The 13,828-nt window shown below is 42.8% G+C and overlaps 1 protein-coding gene across 1 annotated transcript in view; it reads left to right on the forward strand.

The window, feature by feature from the left end:
* The window catches only part of Lactb2 (lactamase beta 2), a 33,723-nt gene extending 22,588 nt beyond the window's left edge, over positions 1 to 11,135 (forward strand). Inside the window, exons 5-7 of the mRNA XM_021222331.2 lie at positions 7,388 to 7,536; positions 10,127 to 10,208; positions 10,712 to 11,135. Coding sequence (XP_021077990.1) covers positions 7,388 to 7,536; positions 10,127 to 10,208; positions 10,712 to 10,752 — 272 coding nt within the window. The 3' untranslated portion in view covers positions 10,753 to 11,135. The remainder of the gene's footprint in view (positions 1 to 7,387; positions 7,537 to 10,126; positions 10,209 to 10,711) is intronic.
* Positions 11,136 to 13,828: the final 2,693 nt, after the last annotated feature.

The following is a 13,828-nucleotide window of genomic DNA, read 5'->3' on the forward strand; positions in this document are numbered from 1 at the left end:
TGGGAGTACATGTTCTTAACCTGTAAACCATCTCTCAAGCTCTTCTGTAATGGGAGTACATGTTCTTAACCTGTAAACCATCTCTCAAGCTCTTCATTGCTCTTTTTTTTTTTTTTTTTAATCTAGATTCTGCATATGAGTGAAACATGATGGTTAACTTTCTGAGGTTGACATAATGCTATCCACCCATTTCCCAGCCAATAATATGATTTCATTCTTTATAGTATAGTAATCATCTACTGTATATAAATACTGTATATAAATACTTCTTTCACTTTCTTTCATCCACTGACAAGCACCTATGCTGATTTCAGAACTTGCTATTGCAATTAATGCCAAGATAACATGGACATTTGGGTATTTCTCTTGGCATGAAACTGTTGGGTTTTTTGAGCATATATACCCAACAGTGTTACAACTAGATCATGTGATAGTATTATTTACAAGTAAATTGGTTGGTTGGTTGGTTGGTTTGAGTTCAGTTGGGTCGGTTGGTTGGTTGGTTGGTTGGTTGGTTGGTTGGTTTTATTGGGTGGGTTGGTTGGTTGGTTTGAGTTCAGTTGGGTTAGTTGGTTGGTTGGTTGGTTGGTTGGTTTTATTGGGTGGGTTGGTTGGTTGGTTTGAGTTCAGTTGGGTTGGTTGGTTGGTTGGTTGGTTGGTTGGTTTTATTGGGTGGGTTGGTTGGTTGGTTTGAGTTCAGTTGGGTTGGTTGGTTGGTTGGTTGGTTAGTTGGTTATATTGGGTGGGTTGGTTGGTTGGTTTGAGTTCAGTTGGGTTGGTTGGTTGGTTGGTTGGTTTTGGTTTTTATAGTGTTGAGGATGGAACCCAGGGACTTGCACATGGTAAGCGAATATACTTCCTCCAAGCTCTACCCCAGCTCCATTTTTCATTTCACAGGGACCGTTTTATTTCTGTATTTACCACACCAATTTACAGTTTCATTGGCAGCGTTTAAAGGTTCTCTTTCTTTATATCCTAACTAACATTTCTTGTTTTATCTTTTCTGAAGATAACTCTTCTAACTGGAATGAAGTAAAATTTCAGTATAGTCTGGATTTTCATTACTCTGGTGGCTGATGGTATTACATATTCTTTTCAAGTATTAACTACTTGTAGATCTTGTGAAAAAAAGCAATTTGGGGTATGATGGTGTGTGCTGCAAGCCTAGTACTTAAGGCAAGAAGATACATGATAAATTACTATAAATTCAAGGCTAGCTTCAGTAACCCAGCAGATACTAAGCCAGGCAGGACAATGTGATAAGATCCTGTCTATTCATTTTCCCATTTATTGACTGCATGATTTGTTCTTTTGGTGTTTTGTTATTGTGGGTGTATGTGTGTACATATGATATGAGAGAGAGAGAGAGAGAGAGAGAGAGAGAGAGAGAGAGAGAGAGAGAGAGAGAGAGAGAGAGAGAGAGAGAGAGAGAGGAGAGAGAGAGAGAGAGATTGAGAAGTTGACCAACCAACCCGTGCCTGATCAGTGGCTGGCAGAGATCCTCTCAGTCTGTAGGCTTTCTTCCCACGACTGTGTGTTTCCATCTTGGCACAGAGTTTGTTTTCGAGACAGGGTTTCTCTGTAGCTCTGGCTGTCCTGGAATTCACTCTGTAGACCAGACTGACCTCAAACTCAGAAATCCACCTGCCTCTGCCTCCCAAGTGCTGGGATTAAAGGTGTGTGCCACCACGCCCAGCTGGCACAGAGAGCTTTAAAGCCTCTCACCTCTTCATTAGTTCTTGCCCATATCCTTGAGCTGTAGAGTCCTTTTCAGAACTCTCCCCATGTTTTCCTTTTAGAGTATTTACCCCATGTTTAGCTCAAATGGTTTCAAAGATCCATGTCATACGAGGCGCTTGATCCATTTGGGGTGTTAGGGTTTGGTTGTTTGCCTCTTTGGTTTGTTTTTTTGGTACAAAGTGAGAGACCACTCTTGTTTTATTCTTCAGCATGTGTGTATCCAGGTTCCCTCACTGTTTGCTGAGCAACTGTCTTTCCAACATTCTGTTGGCTCAGTAGCATAACTATGGGATTTACTTTGGGGTCCTTCATCAGGCTGGGTATCAAGTTTTGTGCTAGAGCCACACTGTTTTGGCCGCAGTAGCTCTGTAGTATAGTTTGAAATCAGAGACTGTGATACCATCCAGCACTGCTCAAGGGTGCCTTGGTTATTTGGGGTCTTTTGTTAATAAACTTGATAACTGCTCTTTCTGGTTGGATAAAGGATGTTGCCAGAATTTTAATGGGGATTTGCACTGAATCTGTTTACCATATTTGGTAATATGGCTGTCTTCACAATATCAACTCTGCCAATTCATAAACACAGATTCATATCTTCTTCCAGTTATTTCTACGGTGCTTTATAGTTTTTATTATAGAGGTCTTTCATATCTTTCATTATGTTTATTCCTAAGGTTTGGTGTGGTTTTGTTGGCTTTGTTGTTGCTGCTGCTGCTGCTGATCAAGAGCAGGGAAGAGGTTACTGTGAGTGGGATTATTTTCCTCTTGTTTGTCTGATCAGGCTTTCTCCTTTAGGTCTTAGCGCATTGGATCATGTTGTCTTCAAGGAAGGGTAAGCCAGGTCCTTCTTTACATTTGCATCTTCTTTCATATACTTACTTGTTGCCCTGGGACCGCAGAACCTGACAGAAACAACTCAGAGCCATAGAGGGTTTTAGGCAGGGCAGGGAAGACCTAGTGGGCCACCTCCGTCCATGGCAGCTAGACAGTGCAGCAGAGAATATTCACACCTGGGAAGCAAAAGGTGACAAGAACCAGGAGCCATAAATGACTTGGAAAGGTGCACTGCTAGTGACTGACTTCTGCTGTATAGCCCACCTCTGAAAGATCCTATGTTTGCCCGAGGAAGCACCACTGGCTGCAGACAGGGATAAGCCTGTGGGGATGGTCACATTCAGATCACACCTGCATCTCTTTCTCTTTGCTTATTGACCCAGCTAAGAATTCAAACACTGTAGCCAGGTGCTGGTGTGCTCTGCCTTCTATCCCAGCACATGAGAAGCAGAGGCAGGCTGATAGAGCTCTGTGAGTTCAAGGCCAGCCTGGTCCATAGTGGGAGTATCAGGACAGCCAAAGTTACACAGAGACACCCTGTCTCTCTAAAAAACACAAGCAAACAAACAAAAGAATTTGATACTGTGTTGAATTAGAGCAGAGACCTGGACGCCCTTGTCTTGTTATTGAGTTCGGGGGCTTTGGTTTTCCCCAGTGTGTGTGTTAGCCACTCAACTTGTCTGCATTACCTTTATTCGCAAGTCCGGCAACCGTAGCCTGCTTTCTGCGGGGCTTTTATCATGGAGGGGTGCTGAATTTGTCAACTTATTTTTTCTTCTGATGTGACATTCATTACATATATGGGCCTTTTTTGCCTTAGTTGTTGAGTCATTGTCCCGGGCTCTTCTTTGCCAAGGGTCCACAGTGGTACTTCAGTCCTATTCCCCACTACAGATCTTTGCTCGTTTCTATCTTCTCATTTCAGGTGTGGTATGTCACATATACTAGAATTTCTTTTTGATGTTCCATTTTAACAGACTGGGTTTACAGAATACTGTGCAGTGATCTGAAGTTCAGGGTCTCCAGCAGTATTCTTTTTCATGTTCAATTTTATTAATTTTTTTTCTCTTCCTTTTGGCTAGTTTGGCTAAGAGTTTGGGATTCTTATCCTTTAAAAAAAAAAAAAAAGCAGTTCTTTGGTTGGTGTTCCGTATTCTTTGTCTCTATTTCTTGGTCATTACTTTATTCTCTGAACTGTTATTTCTATTTATTAATCTTGGGTTTGAGTTATTTTAAGATGTCGGGGTACTTAACCTGCTTATTTGATCTAAATTGCTGGATTTTTCATGTTTATTTACATTTGTGTGTGTGTGTGTGTGTGTGTGTGTGTGTGTGTGTGTCACACACGAGGAGGTCAGAGGACAACTCTCAGGAGTTGGTTCTCCTTGCACCGCGCGGGTTCCGGGGCTCACACTGAGGTCATCAGGCTTAATGGCAAGTGCTGTTGTCCACTGAGCCATCTTACCAGCTCCTCTCTGATTTTTTTTTTTAATGTAGAACTTTCATGGCTGTTGGGTAACTTCTCCTGAATAGATGCAGATTACTTTAGTTCATGCTTCTCACTTTTCAGAGGTCCCCCAGTTTTTATACCCAGCAATGGCAAGTTTCCGAGCCACGACTTATTATCCACAGAGTTCCTTGGTGGACATGAAAAACTTAGGGAATTCAGCAACTCGAGTGCCGATCTCAGTGCCTCCAGATGCTGCCAAGCACCTTGCAGGAAGAAGGTGTGAGCCAGGCGTGGTGGTGCACGCCTTTAATCCCAGCACTCGAGAGGCAGAGGCAGGCAGATTTCTGAGTTCGAGGCCAGCCTGGTCTACAGAGTGAGTTCCAGGACAGCCAGGGCTACACAGAGAAACCCTGTCTCGAAAAACCCAAAACAAAAAAAAAAAAGTGTGAGGGGAACCCAGGCTTAGAGCTGGACACATGCACAAATGCAGCTCCTAAGGCCAAGCCGTTGTTGGCCAAGGGACCACAGCTTTCCATGAGCAATAAGTTCCTCAACCCCACAGAGCAGGGCCACCAGTCACCCCAACAGTCTCTTCCTGTTCTCTGAACGTCCAGGCAAATCCAAGTTCACACCTGCCCTCACCATTGCTTATTTCAGTCTTCTTCCACACAGACAGACACCGTGGCAGCCTGTCCCCCAGTTTGCTAACTTGGGGTTGTTTCTTGATTTCATGTCCAGTATAGCTCAGTCTCAAGCCATAAGACTGCCCTGAGCTGTAGCACTCCAAGATGTGGGAGCAGACTAAGGTCGATGCTTCTCTGTCTGCTGCGACATAGAGTCTCGGCCACACCAGATCTAAGGTAGATTTAAGGCCTTCCAGAACTGTGGGTCTCCTCTCCTCCAGCCGAGACGGCCAGGCTGCGGACATCAGGACTGCCTCCCTTCCCTGTGGCTGCAGCATGAGCTTCTCTCCTCAGGAGTTGGGGTGGAACTGAGATGGTTTCAAGAGCGCCCGCCTCTGTGTCCTTTGGGTGTGTTCGTCCGTGCTTCTTAGAAGTCCTTACCTCTCTCATTTCCCATGTTCCTCCCTTTCTTCTCCCTGAGGACAGTTTGATACATTGCTCACCCACGAAGCTAAACAGAGGGTCTTTAAGTTCCACCTCTGGCTCTTTCCTGGCTGACAGGCACATCCATAGCATTTTCTGTAAGGAGTTTTCTTCACCATCCACACAGTCACACATTGACGAAAGCGTCTCAGTCGCTGTTGTCTTTATTGACTGACTCTGGCTTCTCTCATAAACTACATTTTAGCTGTCAAGCCTTGGGTAACATCTGTCCTCTGAACTTTTTTTTTTAACTTACAATGTTGATATGTCAGGTTTCCATAGCAACTATAAAATGGTACATATTCCATCTCCAGAGGAAGAAACTGTTATATGTCAGATGTCACTGCGCTGGTTACAATATGAATGTTCTCTCTGTCACAGAGGCTAAGGAAGGATCCAGCAAGAGTCCCAGAGGGAAAGGGGAATTGTTTAATTTTCTAACTTGCTCCTAACAAAACAGCCATGGGCAGACCTGTCAGTTCACCTACATTCTCCCATGAGCTCTCCATGCTCAGGAAATAGTAAAGACATCATCTGGCTGGGCGTGTGGATTGCCATGACATAGGCAGAGTAGGTACTGTTGGCTCTCTGTGACACAGGAGCAGCTGCTGGGACACTCCCGAGCTGGTTACCTACAAAGGGCCTCTAGTGTTTGCATCCGTGAACCTCTTCTATTATTAGCAAGGAAGTTGTCTTTATGTAAATTATGCTGTCACCATAGTTACCATCTAATAAGGACTATGTCCCTTTGGGTATCATCGAGGGTCCTTTCTGTAGGTCTGTGCTTAGCAAAGCCCCATGAAGTAGGTGATGGTATCACTACACAGCTGCAGAAACAGGCTCAGAGAGACTCACTTTTCCTCACAGGCCTGAAAAGGAACAACCTGCCACAAAACAAAGTCCAGTGCTCTTTATGTGATCCTAGGTTAGCCTGCTTCTGGGGGGTTTTGTTCTCAAAGCTTTTAAAAATCCCTTTTGTGGACTTCTGTCCCATGCCACATTGTTCAAAGAGCAGGCAGTTTCAGGGTAAGTGCATTTGGCTTGTTGCAACATTGGCTGTAAGGTTTCAGTTCTGCTGTGGGTCTTAGCCTCCTTTTGTATGCTTTCTCAGTCTTTTGTTAGTGAGCTCTTAAGACTTACCCTTAGTGGTTAAGAACCACCTAGTGGGAATCTCAGCTCCACCCCTTGTTAGCTGCATAGCTGTGGCAGCTTATGTTCCTTCCCTGTGGAGAGTACTAGTACCTACCTCATGGGGTCCTTGTAAGCACAGGGTCCTTCAAGTGGGTGGAATAATGCCAAGCACCTGGAGAGCACTTTACATGCTACCCACTATTATTGTGGCTGCCATGTTAGGGCGTATGTTATTGCTAAAATCAATCTTATATTTTAAGATACATAATAGCATTACATATTTTCATTTGATATAATTTGCTAAAAGTTTTTGGCATACACATTTTTTTATTGTTGCCATCAAGGCTTAATCCCCCCCCTCCAGGCTATCTGTAATGTAGTGCTTTTTATTAGCAAACATTAGTTATATATAACTATCAGTTTCCTTATGACATTTCATAGTGTACTTTGAGGGGGCTTGAGAGAGGGCTCAGTGGTTAAGAGTGTGCGCTGCTCTTTCAGAAATGGAAATTCTGTTCTCATGTCCAGTGGCTCCCAAGGACCTGTGCCACCATCCCCAGAAGAGCCAGTGTGTAACTTGTGGCTCCATAGGCACCCACATACCCATTCACAGACACACGTACACATGGAATGTAGAGAGATTTAAAAATTATGTTTTGGTGATTTTTACCTAATACATTTCTTGTCGCCCTCCCATTCCCACTAATCCTTTTCTTCTTCCCAAATACCCCTCCCCTTTCTACTTTCTCTGTGGCAAGCCAATGAGTTTATCAGGGTTGCTCACAGGAGCATGAGTGAAAGTTGTTCACAGGAGGAGCACTGGCAGTTTACCAGTGGCTACACTACTGAGCTGAACTGCCCCTTCCTTTCCTGCAACTGTTGACAGACAGCAGATCCTCAAGGCGAGGCAGGAATCTGGAGAGACCTCCTCCCATTACAAACTGTTGACAGGTCCCTCTGAAGGTCCCATGTGCAGTCTTCCATCTTAGACCTGTGAGCTTTCCAAGCGATGAATATGTATGCACTTAGTGCTCCTCAGTACAGCATATGAATTATTTTTAAATAGAGCTCTGTACTCAGTGTTTCTTATTTGGTTGCACTAATTTGTATTATTCTTTTAATTCAGGACATGGCCCAGTGATCCATAATGCTGAAGCTAAAATTCTGGAATATATTTCTCACAGAAATAACCGAGAGGAACAGATTATTTCATTATTCCGTGATAACTTTGAGAAATCGTTTACAGTAGCTGAACTTAGGACAATGATATACAAGGTGACTTCACTTCTCTGTACATGGCCACTCGCTACTACAGTAGCACTCATTAAGCTGCAGCGTAAACTTAAGACAGCCCAGGGGTTTTCATTCTCTAAGTGATGCCAGTTGTCTACGCCTGAGACCAACAGTTCACGTTAAGAAGCAAACATGTCCATAGAGAGCAAGCATAGCCATCCTGAGCCATTGTAACCCTTACTTCTCTGCCAGAGAAGCTGCCCTGCAGTTTGTTATGACGAAATCTATCCTAGCCATCGTGCTTACCTGGTGACAAAGAGTGTGACCCTATAAGCAAAAACAAAATAAAACAAGAAAACACCTGAGGGTAATGGCAGCGGGGATGTTAGCCTAGTACCAGGGAAATGGGCATCAGAACAGTACTAGAATACTTTCTATAGAAAGGACTCCAGACTCAGGGTGGCCCCTGGGCGCGTACATAAACGGAGGCAGGCACCTGCATGTGGACTGGCATGAGACAGCCTAGAGTGAGTTAGTCATTCAGCACTTGTTAAATCCTTTATATGCCAACGTGCTACAGTGGGTGCAGAAATACATATATACCCACAGTGGGTACAGAAATGCATAAATACCCACAGTAGGTGCAGGAATATATACATACCCACAGTGGGTACAGAAATACATACATAACCCTTTGCCTTCAACAGATCCGAGAACTAGTGAAGACAGACTGCCATACAGTTGCCTCCACGCACACTACATGGTTTATATAGGTTGAGTACTCTTAATCCAAAATACTCCAGTACTCCAAAGGCTTCACATGTTGGGGCATTTGGAATATTCAAGTCATATTTTCTTCACGCTGGACTTCAGGTTCTATACACCATACAGTAACACAAAACTTGAAGTTAGTTTTAGCAGATACAGAGTGATGGGCTTTCTCTAGGGGGAGTGTGCACTGTCCAGGCAAGTGTAGAAGGGAAAAGGAGTGTTCTAGACACAGTGAGAGGTGCATCCAAACACTGGGAGTAGCCGTAGACCCCTGTGCGCTTGAAAGTCCACAAAGAAGACATGTAACAAGAGCACGGATGCCACAGGTGAGGGGAGACAGGAAGAAAGTCTCTGGAAGTGAGGTAGGAAGAGGACGTGAGCAGATCACAAGGAGGCCTCACTGCCAGCTAAAACTCTTAGATGTTATCCAGTGGTCTGAGAATGCTCACTCGGATTTTAAGTGGGTAACTTAAGTGGCGAGATCTCAAACCTTACGGTGGTTGCGCTGCTTACAGGAGAGTTTGGTAACCACTGCTTACGATTCCCATGTGTGGAAGGGAGACACATACAATCCTGGAACTCAGGAGGCAGAGTGAGTTTGAGGCCAGCCTTGCAGGCAGTGAATACACAGAGCGTGAGCCAATGAAACAACCCTTTGTAAACATCAGTGTCTCTTTGCAAATATCAATGTTTTAAGGTGAACCTAAGGGAGAATATTCAAGAAGACTGAATGCTAATGAAGAGGGATAAATACAGGAAAAATGGGTCTTCAAAAAAGACGATCGAGCCAGCTGACTTCATGTACAATGGAACAGACAAATCCACTGACTTTTGACTGATATAACTTGACAATCCTGGCAGAAACACAGTATTCTAGTTACTTCCACTGCTGTGGTCAATCACTCTGGCTGAAAGCCACTTGTGCAGGGAAGGACTTAGCTGGTGTATAGCTGCAGGTCACAGTCCATCACTGAGGCAAATCAGGGCAAGGACACCATGGTGCCACTGCTGTAGCTAACATTCTTATTTTATAAAACCCAGAACCCGACTGCCTAGACACGGTGCCTCCCATAGTAGGCTGGACCCTTCTAGGTCAATTAACCAGGCAATCCCCACAGACACACCTACAGGACAATCTGATTTAGGCAATTCCTCAACTGACACTCTCCTGTCACGTGTCTGTGGACTGTGTCACCATGACAATTAAAGCTAAGTAGGACACCAACAAAGTGAGTTTAGTCAAGAAAATTGGTTTCAGAATTATAATCCTTATTTAAATAATAAAATCTCTTTTTTGAAATGACATGTCAATATTACATTATTTTAGCAAGAGTAAAGGAGAGCTGTGAGTCACAGAGAGAGAGATATCATCACCATACCTAAAAGAGCATAAAGCCAATCTAAGATTACTGAAAGCTGAGAAGAAATCTTTATACTCACGCCTTTGTTTATAAATATTAATGAGATTCTACTGTGTGTCAGTATGCTAAACACTAGGAATTCCATAGTGAACAAAATCTGTGGCATTTAACTATTTGATCTATAGAAGTATAAGAGACTAGAATTCTAAAACAAGACCATTTGCAAGGTAGAACTTGTTTGAGTTGGCATTATATGAAGCAGGGTCTCATTGTGACAAGCTGGTTTCTATCTAACTCACGGGGGCTAAGGAAGACCTTGACCATCCTCCTGCGCATCCTGCCTCCACCTCCCGAGGCTGAACTTGCCTGTGTACCGCTCACCCAGCTTATGTGTGCTGCGGTGGAACTTGGGTGTTGTGTGTGGTAGGAAAGCTGGAAAAGACTCTAAACAATTAAGTATTCTTTTAAAATGGGACTCTTTTATCCTGTTTTTCTTTCAGAATGTTCCAGAGAATTTACATAAGATGGCAGAGCGTAATCTCTTGCTTCATTTGAAAAAACTAGAGAAAGATGGGAAGATATGTATGTATCCTGAATATTAATGCACTTCCTACTGGCATTTAAACAGTTCTGCAGGAGCTCATCTGGTCTCCCTTAAGTATCCCATTCAGTGGAGAAGTAGGTCCAAGTCTTCTGCCATAGTGACACTCAGTGCCCGGTGGGGGGGGGGCATCGTGACACTCAGTGCCCGGAGGGGGGGAGGCAGCTCTCTTCTAGGCGCCAAGACCAAGGGCTTTGAAGTGAAGTCAGAGATGGTAAAGTGGGAGTTCTGTAACTTTTTCCTAATGATAGATGAGCTTGTCAAATCAGGCATTGTTATAAAAGTCTAGTCCTTAAAATCAAGAAGTAAGCCCAAGCTTGAATTTTGTGTAGAAGCCTCAGCCATATTGTTTACCTACAAGAAGAAACTCACTTTATAGTCATCAACAAAATTCCTCTAAAAAAGGTGCACTTTTCCTTACTATAAAAAAAAGTGACTCTAGTGATGAACTTATCTCTTGTTTTTACTTTCTGTTTTTTTCCAGTCTACACAAGTCCTGTCAAGAAATGGAAAGCCGTCCTTTAGTTTCAGATCAGTGAAGTGCTGTCTTGTTTTGCTTTTAAAAGATGGTATTTTCTTTTGGCTATAGATTATATATTTATAGAAAATATCAAATGTACAACTTTGAAAATAACCCTTGATATTTGTAAAATATGTAAATTACATTTTATATCTAGAGGACAGTTTAACTGATCTAACCTTGGTCTTGGAAGGTTTTACCAGAAATTCAGAATCTAGCACTTTTTCAATTTTCTATGGATTAAGTAAAGTGGTTACTTAAGAATAATAGATTTTGAGCAATTCAAACCAGTTAATACTTTAGAGTGTGATTATTGCCTTAGTTAGGGTTTCTGTTGCTGTAAAAAACAAACATGACCAAGGCAGCTCTTATAAAGGAAGACGTTTAATCGGGGCTGGCTTACAGTTCAGAGGTTCAGTCCAGTATCATCATGGTGGGAAGTATGGCAGCCTACAGGCAGACGTGGTGCTGGAGAAGGAGCTGAGAGTTCTACATCTTGATCTGAAGGCATCCAGAAAGAGACTGTCTTCTGCGGGCAGCCAGGAGGAGGCTCTCCTACCACCACATGACACACTTCCTCCAACCAGACCACGCCTCCTTATAGTGCCACTCCCTATGGACCAAGCACTCAAACACACGAGTCTGTGGGGGCCGTTCCTATTCAAACCAGCACAGTTATTTGTTAGCATTTGCCAGTAATATTGCTTTTTCTAGCTACATCAGTCAACAGCACAGATATCTACATACGCATTTCTTTTCTTCAACCTTTGTCTATGCCTTTTACATACCAAGTTTATTTCACTTCTGTATCAATTATATCACTTAAATATTGTTTCTAGGGCCGGGCGTGGTGGCGCACGCCTTTAATCCCAGCACTTGGGAGGCAGGGGCAGGCGGATTTCTGAGTTCGAGGCCAGCCTGGTCTACAAAGTGAGTTCCAGGACAGCCAGAGCTACACAGAAAAACCCTGTCATGAAAAAAAAAAAAAAAAAGTATTGTTTATACAGTTCTATGCTATGTTTACTTTCTTATAATGGTATCCCATAAGTGATTCATAAGTTGATCAAAATACTAAATACACTAATTTGAAATATTATGTGATTAATAATAAGTAATTCTTAAAAAATTGTTTTTATTTGATGTGTATGAATATTTTGCCTACATGAATATCTGTGCACTCCATGCATACAGTGTGCACAGAGGCCAGAAGGGGGCACTGGATGCCCTGGAACTGCAGTTACAGATGTTAGTCACCATGTGTGTGCACAGAATCAAACTGGGTCCCCTAGAAGAACAGCTATTGCTCAGAACTGCTGAGCCATCTCTCCAGCCTACAACATGCGTTGCAATTTTAGATTTTAGTATAGAAATAGTCATCAGTTTATATATAAATTATATACTAGAAAGTGTTTTCTTTTAATTAGAAGATGGCAAGATAGGTCTTTAAAATATATAAATAGCATTCTTAAATAATGGTTAGAATAGTGGTACTGCATAGTTATTTCCTCCAAATTGAAACATACCATCCTGGAGGGAGACTCCTAAGACTCAGGAAATAAATGAAACTTAATGGGGCTCAGGAAATAAATAGCTCACAAGTCTCAAAAATTTTCTGAAACTTAAATAATTCACCAGATCCCTCTCCAAGGTTATCTCAGTAATATTGCTTGCTGGAGAGAAAAGACTTTAACCTCTTGAGCTGTCTACAAGTGACCCAGGGGAGCTCCAGGAATATGACTTCCATGAGTCAACACCCCTGCTGAAGTGGGCTTTTCAGTAATGCATTTCTATGCAAGCTTAACACATTTTTTTCTTGTTCCTTGAAAATATGCCATATACCCAGAAGTGTTCCATACTACAAAATAACTATAAACTCAACAATTAAAAGTCAGTGACCCAGTCAATTCACAAATGGACAACAAATGTTTCTCCAAAGAAGATGCCTAAGTGAAAAACTGTTTCGCAGGCTGGAGAGATGGCTCCGCGGTTGAGAGCACTGACTGCTCTTCCAGAGGTCCTGAGTTCAATTCCCAGCAACCACATGGTGGCTTACAACCATCTATAATGGGATCTGATGCCCTCTACTGGTGTGTCTGAAGAGAGCAACAGTGGATTCACATATATTTGCATACATAAATTAAATAAATAAATCTTAAAAAAAAAAAAAAACTTTCACATCTTTAACCAGTACAAAACCAAACACAAATCGGAACAGGGCCTGGCTTCCTGCGCATTTGGATAGGTGGTTTTGGGGTTTTTTTTGTTTTTTTTTTTTCTAAAAATAGAGCGCAGCCACTGAGGTACAAAGAAACTGGGACCTTTACAATCAGTTGATAGGGCAGCTTCTGAAAGATAAAACAGACTCACAATATGTCTGACAGTTCTACTTCTGAAAACGATTCCCAAAGCCTGACTTAAGCAGGTATCTGCGGAGCTGATAGAAAAACACCTTAAAAACAGAGATGCCTGACAGATGTTGCATCATGCATGAATTCCAAAGACACAGTGCTACGTGAGATAAGACCCCAAAGGCAAACACCAGGATTCCACTTACATGAAGCAGGAAAATTCATAGACAGAATTGTGAATGCTGTGATTGGAGGAAAAGGGACGGAGACTTACTCAAGTTTCAGTAAGAGTGTAAAAAACATGAATGGTGACATTGACCACAAAAACACTGTGAACCTGAAAGCATAGTCAGTGCCAAGTGGTGTCCCTAAAGTGATCAGTAGTAACTGCTGTCTTAGGGTTCCTATTCCTGCACAACATCAGGACCAAGAAGCAAGTTGGGGAGGAAAGGGTTTATTTGGCTTACATTTCCATACTGCTGTTGATCACCAAAGGTTGCAGGACTGGAACTCAAGCAGGTCAGAAAGCAGGAGTTGATGCAGAAGCCATGGAGGGATGTTCTTCACTGGCTTGCTTCCTCTGGCTTGCTCAGCCTGCTCTCTTATAGAACCCAAGACTACTAGCCCAGAGATGGCACCACCCACAAGGGGACCTCCCACTTGATCACTAATTGAGAAAATGCCTTACAGCTGGATCTCCTGGAAGCATTTCCCCAACTGAAGCTCCTTTCTC

This window comes from Mus pahari, chromosome 22 (genome assembly GCF_900095145.1).
Source record: "Mus pahari chromosome 22, PAHARI_EIJ_v1.1, whole genome shotgun sequence".
Lineage (NCBI taxonomy): Eukaryota > Metazoa > Chordata > Mammalia > Rodentia > Muridae > Mus > Mus pahari.